Source organism: Martes martes (assembly GCF_963455335.1).
Source record: "Martes martes genome assembly, chromosome: 3".
NCBI classification, from domain to species: domain Eukaryota; kingdom Metazoa; phylum Chordata; class Mammalia; order Carnivora; family Mustelidae; genus Martes; species Martes martes.
Window position 1 is genome coordinate 163,464,960 of NC_137890.1, and position 7,648 is coordinate 163,472,607.

General features: G+C 43.4%; 1 protein-coding gene across 1 annotated transcript in view; it reads left to right on the forward strand.

The window, feature by feature from the left end:
- The window catches only part of WDFY1 (WD repeat and FYVE domain containing 1), a 43,224-nt gene extending 37,084 nt beyond the window's left edge, over nucleotides 1-6,140 (forward strand). The window contains exons 10-12 of the mRNA XM_080799142.1: nucleotides 905-1,035; nucleotides 1,874-1,982; nucleotides 2,783-6,140. Coding sequence (XP_080655268.1) covers nucleotides 905-1,035; nucleotides 1,874-1,982; nucleotides 2,783-2,842 — 300 coding nt within the window. The 3' untranslated portion in view covers nucleotides 2,843-6,140. The remainder of the gene's footprint in view (nucleotides 1-904; nucleotides 1,036-1,873; nucleotides 1,983-2,782) is intronic.
- The last annotated feature ends 1,508 nt before the right edge of the window (nucleotides 6,141-7,648 follow it).

Below are 7,648 nucleotides of genomic sequence, written 5' to 3' on the forward strand. Positions count from 1 at the left end.
TGAAGGTAGTCCACTCAGATTGAATATGAATTCAGTATGAATTGATGCAGGTAAGTAATGAAGAATGCTGATTTTATTTCTTTGTGCCTCTATGAGGGATTGGCCTAAAGTTTGTGTGTGTTAATAAACTTTCTTCAGTGTCACTTACAAAGCTGCTCCCCACAAGGTCTGCTATGAGACTGGCAGGCAGTGCAGGGGTGATCTTAGCATTCCTATAACATTCCGATGCTCGGAAATGGAACTCGAGTTCTGAGTTCCATGATTAGACTGCTTCCGGCAATGCATGTCTGCTGGTAACTAGTGCATTGTAATTGATGGGCAAGATAATCCCTACCTATATAGGAAACATGAAGACATTAATTTCCATCGTATGAATTAACTACTAGAAGAGAGAGGAAAGGTATGGGTTACTAAACTTTTAGTGGTAAAAGAATATGACAAAATTAATAACCGGACTGTTTTGAGTGTTCTTGAAGCTTATTTCCAGAATCACGGTTTGAAGGATTAAGAGATGGTAAAACGTATGATTATGAGTATTTATTTCTTAATGAGGTCATATTACTTTATTTGAAACCTTTTCTCTGACATAGGAATAGATTTTTTTTTTCCTGAAACCTCTAGTCATTTGAGCTCCTAAATGAACTTGAAGTTGGTTTTAATAATGTTGTTTGTGGACCTCTAGACAGATAATATGAATGAATAAAAAGCAGTATTTGACCAATAAAACAAGGATCTTTGGAAATCCTTGACAAATGTTGACACTGCCTGCCCGCCGTGTTAATGGTACATTGAATAGGGTAATTACAATTCAGGGCGAATCTTCCCCACTCTCACCCTCCTGCCCTGAAGCGGAACAGGAGCGAAAGTTAAACTCCTCCTTTTCCTCCCTCCGGTGGTCCTGAAGCATCACTGCCGGAAATGTGGGCAGGCTGTGTGTGGGAAGTGCAGCAGCAAGCGCTCCAGCTACCCTGTCATGGGCTTCGAGTTCCAGGTCCGGGTGTGCGACTCCTGCTACGACTCCATCAAAGAGGAGGAGTGAGTGTTTGTGGGTCTTCGTCTTACTGGGCCCCTACAGGGGGAGGAGCCTGAGAAATGATGCCCTGTTCCTTTGTCTCTTCCCAGCTCCCTAAACATTCCTGGGGAGGGCGTTCTGTCCTCGCTGTACGACCTTAGACGAGTTTCTCCCAAACACTGGGGCATGGTGTTGCTCAGACCAGTGGGGCTGCTGAGCGGCGGGGCATCCCTGAGCCCCCTCAGGGTCAAGGCCAGCACACACCGGTGCGGTGGCAGAGGTTGCTGTCCCTCCAGTTTCCCAACCCTGGCTTGCATGGGCCTGGGAATTTCGTTTCCTTTGCCTTCCCTTTGAATCATCTTGGAAAGTGCTACACTGGCAGACCTTGGCTGAGGCCCAAGTGGAAAGGCTAGTCGGCATCACTGGTGTCAGTCCATGCGTGCTCATGACGAGGCCAGGGTTTGGGCGCAGGGGCAGAGTGAGAGCCGGTGCCCCGAGCTGCTCCTGGAGGGCCCAGAGGCCTGCCGTCTCCCCGTGAGGATCTTGTCCGTGGGGTAGGATCTCCTGCCGTGCAGTTCCTCTGCACAGTTAAGGCCCTTGTTCTATGTCTAGGAGTATACTAGGCTTTCCACTAAAAAAATAAAAATCAGTTATTTGGAGAGTTTTGTCAGACCTCATATAAAATAATCTTCAGCTTATCCTGCCTTCTGTCCTGCAATTATAAACAGTTTTCCAAACTATAGCTACACTTTTAGGGATAAATTTTAACACTATCATTGTTACGTTGCAAAAAGACCTCTTCCCTTAGCTCTGGAAACAGGTGAGCTTTCAGCGGTCTCTTTTCTCTTTTCTCTTTGTTAGTCGGACTTCTCTAGCAACCTTTCATGAAGGAAAACACAATATTTCCCACATGTCCATGGACATTGCTCGGGGACTGATGGTGACCTGTGGGACCGACCGCGTCGTAAAGGTAGCCTGCTCAAGTGTCCCAAGGAGCGTCTGTGTGTGGAGTGCTCCGTGGCTGTGCTGTGGACAGACAGCTGCTGGCCTGGTTTCACTCTCTCGTCAGTGAGCTCGCCTTCCCTTTTCATGAGCAGCCGTGCAGCCTGTAGCAGGATGGAAACCCTGAGTAACAAACTGCATGTTTGCGAGTGTCCCGCGTACGGTGGCCCCTCCTTCCGGGGGGGTTTCCGGCACGACCTCCACCTCTCAGAGTAGCTGCTGGGGCCTGGCACCCCTGGGTCACTCTCTGCCTAGAGTTCCTGCCTCCCCAGTCAGTCAGGGCTTAGCCAGCCCCTCTGCCTGGTCATCCTTCCCCGGCTGGTGTTCCTCTTGGCCCAGGCCGGTTTCCTAGTTGTAGGAAATAACCAGATGTTCTTTCACTAGATCCCTCAGGTCACTAACAAACTAAAATTAAGTGTTTCATACTGAGTACCACTCCGGAGTGGTGAAACCATGACACACTTTATTTCATAATCTTTTTTTTTTTTTAATAGGGGCTTTTCCCAGTGGGCTTTTTATTAAAAATGAAATTAGATTTATAGTAAAACATTACTATGTCATTTTCGGATCTCAAGATAACACAAGCTTTTTTCAAATTTTAGTGCACTGAGGGGTTTCATCTATAGATCTCGAGAAGGTTTTGTAGTGAAAGAATGACAGATTGAGTTCTTTTATCCCCTTTTCCAGGTTAACAACTGTTTGGTGTGAGCTCTGCTTCTGGGCCCTGTGATGAGTGCAGCCTTCTCTAGCATGTTCTTTCTCTTGCAGATATGGGACATGACGCCCGTGGTGGGCTGCAGTCTGGCAACTGGGTTTGCTCCACGTTGATCCAGGAGCTGGTCAAGGTCTGCACCTTCCCCACGGCACCCTTCACCAACACAGCCCTTCCCCGTGGCTCCGTGGTCACTGTCACGTGAATGGATAGTAGCCACTAAAAAACAAAGCAACATTTTTAAAGAGAAAAAAATGTAAGGTGTGTTTGGGGGCCTTTGCGGAACTACCTGTAGGGACAAATATGGAAAAAAGTTCATCTGGTGTGGTTCCCTGAGGAAAGGAATGACTTCAGTGAGACCTTCTCATGAGCAGTGAGCTCACGTGTGCTGAAGGAGTCATTCAGCAAATGAGAGTTTTAGAGGAAAAACCATTGAACAAAAGCGTTAAAGCAGTTCCAAGTGCAAACACCCTTCCCCTAAGACTTGCTGGCCCTCCACGGGCTCCTGTAGCTCTATTGTTAGAGCAGGGATTAGGAGAGGAGGACTTGCTGTCTCCCTCTTGAGGGGTGCAGGAGGACCCCAAGAACCCAGAGATCTCTCCTTCCTCACTGGCAGTATGTGAATATTCTCTGCACGTAGTGATTCTTCTTAAAGATCTCTGTTCTTGCCAGGTAGCACCCTTACCTGCATTCGGTGTCGGGAGCGCTCAGTTTCCTCTTCCCAGCCAGCCGGTGTGCCAGGGGCCAACCTTCCCCGTTGTTACCTAGTGAGCTGTACAGTTTCTGTATTAACCTAGGCAGCCCACATCCTTCCCTTTCCCCCAAATGTGCCCTGAGGACAAAACGTTTTTAATGGTGCTGTTAATGTGGGAGTCACACAAGCTGCCTGATACTCACTGCTGTCCGTAACGACTCTCGGAAAATGGAAAAACAACCCCGCCGGCAGCATGATGATGAAGGGAGATGATCAGTCGGCTCCATGGAACAGCCCAGTCCTCTTAAAAAGACACATTCTATTTGTAGTCCCAGAATGGGCCCCTGCGATACTGTGGCAGTTTAGTAATAATACACCTCAGAAAAGAACTCCAAAGCTTTTTAAACTATGTTGACTTTTCGTTGTAAGGAATATTATCAGCATCTCATAGAAGGGAATTAGTAACCCAGAGCAGGAATTGTTAACCAGGTCCTGCACAGTAATTCCTAAATTGTAAATTGCTTTCATAGCAACTAGTGAATTCTCTTGTATCAAATGGCATTTTAAAAGTTTTTGGCCACTTAGTATCAGGATGGGGAAGAGATGGGGAAAGGGAGAGCCTGTCTTTTAATATCCCAATATTTATTTATTTGATTGTTTTTAACAATAGTACACATACCTATTACTTTAGGGCTATGCAAGTGAGTGGAGAGAGGCCTACTTTTCTTAAAGACAAATTTTAAGTAGATAGCAACAGTATTTTTGTTAGTCTTACTAGTGGATATTGATTAAAAACTCACTACTGCGTCACTGTGTTGGGATCATATCAAGACAGCATGGTGGTTCGCTGTGATATGAGGAAGGGATTAAATCTTTTTTTTTAACAGCTGAGAGGGACTGTAATATTTAAGACAGGTAATTAAGATGTCTTACTGGCCAAGTGACACAAATAATAGGGAAAGGAGATCAGGTACCTCATATTTAGAATAATCTGCATTAAAAATTGACTTGCTTTCACAAATAAGACTGAAGGGTTTTGTTGCTCCGTATGATTTTTGTGTTCTATCACCTGAAAAAGGTGTTTCATTTTTTTAAACTTTTCGTGAGCTCTTTGCAGAACGTATGATACTAAGACAGAAGGAAACTGGAGGGATGGGCTCTTACAGGGCAGTTTTGAATGTTAGCTCTTGTTCAGTTAATGGTCCAGCTCATACAAAGGTGCTATCCTGGGGATTTCATGAAGTCCTGAAAGGAAAATGGGATATGATCTGTTTCTTGCCATTTTGACAAGTACCAAACTGTGGTTTTTGTTTGCCTTTAACTTCTGTAAAATGTGATTTTATAATGTCTGTGGTAGACTGAGCACAATATCATGCTGCAGCTTTCAGCCTTCTTTTATTTTAAAAACTGAGTGAAAAACTCAGTGTTCTATAGAGAATATAAGGTTGTGAGAGCACCTCCTAAGGGGTTAAGCTAATGTAAATCAAAGAGGAAAGGCATTATGTAAGGGAGAATTAGAGAGGGGTATCGGCAAAAGGAAAGAATGTTTCAGTTAACTTTTCTCTCCACCAGAGCCTATTAGCACTTTTCATTTTAAGGACACACATAGCAGGCTTGTCTTGTCTCTACTGCACACTAGGGAGCAAATGGGTAATATTTTTTATAGAGGTGAGCAAAAATTATTTTCACAATTCTGCTGACCGGACACAGAAGGAAGATCCAACTAGGTTTCTAGTTATTGCCTTATTTTGACTGCGTTACTCTTAAACGGGTCATTTAAAATAGCTCTTCAAGTAACAGTTCATGGTTTTTCCATTCCTGAATATTCACGCTAATTCCTGCAACTAGGGATTAAGAAGTACAGAATATTAGAGAAGATCCTTATGTTTTAGATCTAGTATGTCTGTGATAAGGAAATGTCAGTTCTTCATTTGAGACATGTTCTCAAATTGCCCTCTTTTTTTTTTTTAACTGCAAATGACAGAAACACCCCCATGGCATTAGCTGGAAACAAGATTATTCATTATACTGTAAATCTCTGTTTACAATGTCCTACTTTCTGTCCTGCTGCCTGGAGGATATGAACAAAAAATAGCTCTCTAGAACACGTCACTTGGTTCTCCCCTAAAGAATTCAGTTTACTAGTACCTACATTTTTAAACTGTTGAAACTGGCCTAAATATGTTATAAATTCCATGGTGACCCAGACCCAAGGAAATAACTTTCTGAATTGGGTTTCATTCAGTTACTTCCTACTTCCGTTACTGGATCTGGTGTCTTCTAAAATGTAAGGAACCAGTTAACCAGTTATTAGTGATGAACCATCTGCTCATTATAAACCTGAGGTTTAACAAATAAGTAATACATGCTCTATTTATTCAAGTGTCTATTGCTTAATTGTTAATTGTGAGCAGATTATTGAATGCCTACTCTATTTTCTGCAGTTTACTATACAGTAACTCCTTGTGCAACGAGTTTATATTAGAATACAATTTAAAGTGTTTTACTCTATAGCCTTTTTGACTGGGGAAGCAGAGGGCAGTGTCAATTAGTACATTTTGTCTTGTACTAGCTGTGTTTCTATAAGATAATGTGCCCCAGTGAATCCCAGAGAGTTAGAAAACTTTGTTCTTTGCTCCTGTTTGTGGGTTCTGTTTTTGTGGGGTTTTTTTTTTTTTTTTGAGAATATACATACACAATAAAATGTTCCTTGCTTGTTACTCTCTTGCTTAATTTAGCTTTTGTTATGTTTGATACGGACCCAGGGCAATAATACTAACCAGCCTATATTTAGCACAGTACGCTGGTGCTCTGCCTGCATTCTGCTGTTCCATCCTGGAGACACTTCAGGGGCGTTACCATCCCTGTTTTACAGTTGAGAAGCTAAGAAGATCCTGTCTGTCGTTCTGACTTGAAAGCACTTGCCTTCTCCATAATACCTGCTTTCACGTGCTAGCTTGTCATGAGTGTTTCCTGTAAGGGTTCGGGGTTAGGTATTACCATCTCTCTCCAAGTTTGTGAAGCCCGGGAGTGCGATTGCTCCGAATGTCTAGGCTCCCCGAGGTGCATGGGGACACACCAGCATCTGTGCCCCAGTTCTCCACATCAGCAAGCAGGTCTGTCTTGTGAATAAACACGGGGTGCTTCCGACCCAGGAGAGCTGATTCCTCTGCTTCACTGTTAGGAAGTTGGTTTCTTACAAACCAGCATGGCGGTTTACTGTGCTTCTTCAAAGACATATAGCTTTATTTAATAATAATATGTAATAAAATAATATATAATTTAAAAAGTGAAAATAAAAAAGATAATACCAAAAAGTGTTAGAAAGATGTGCTTTAAGCCCTCTGTCCTACCCCCCAGAGAAAACACTGTTAAACCTGGGCTGTATGTCTTTCAGTGTTTTCGTTAAATGCATGCAGGCATATGTAACAAGACACCTCTGGATACAGTGTTAAGGGGCCGTGCTTTTACCCCTGCCAAGGTACTATGGATCCTTTGCCCATATCAACAAATAGAGCTCCAGGGGAGCATTCACAGTTGTGGATGCGAGCGCTGTGCAGCGGGACCTATGCTGCGGGTTTTGAGGGTCAGTGAGGCCACGTGACTTGCTTTAGCCAATGAAGTGCGGGCAGAAGCGTTTAATGGCTGGGGAGAGGCTTAACCTCCACGGATTTCCCGCAGGGGTCACAGAAGTGCATGTTGATAGAGACGATCTCCTGGAGCCTGACTGCCCTGGACCTGCAGTGGACTTTGCATGGGAGATCAATAAATCTTTGTTGTTCTGATCCACTGAGGTTGGTGTGTGTGTGTGTGTGTGTGTGTGCGCGCGCGCCGCACACGTGCACACTGGCATCACCTAGTCTGGACCACGGTATCCCATTGTTCTATTATGTGGCTCAACTGTCACTTATTTTACAAATAACATGTTAAAACTGGACCATATATTTTTAGAATATATATAATTTTGATTAAAATACTTTAAGAAATGCTAAATTCAGCATGCTTGTATGTTCATCTTTGCCCACTTTTCCAATTATTTTCATAGGATAAATACTTCAGCGTGGGAATTACTAGGTCAAAGAATATGCATATTTTAAGTTTTTTATTCCTCCTGCTAGTATCTTCACACTATTGCCAACACTTGAATTTTCTTCCTTTGACTAGGGAATAAAAAGGCACGTCTTAATGTCTTAGTATGTGGAATTCCAGTTTATTAATTTACCGTAAG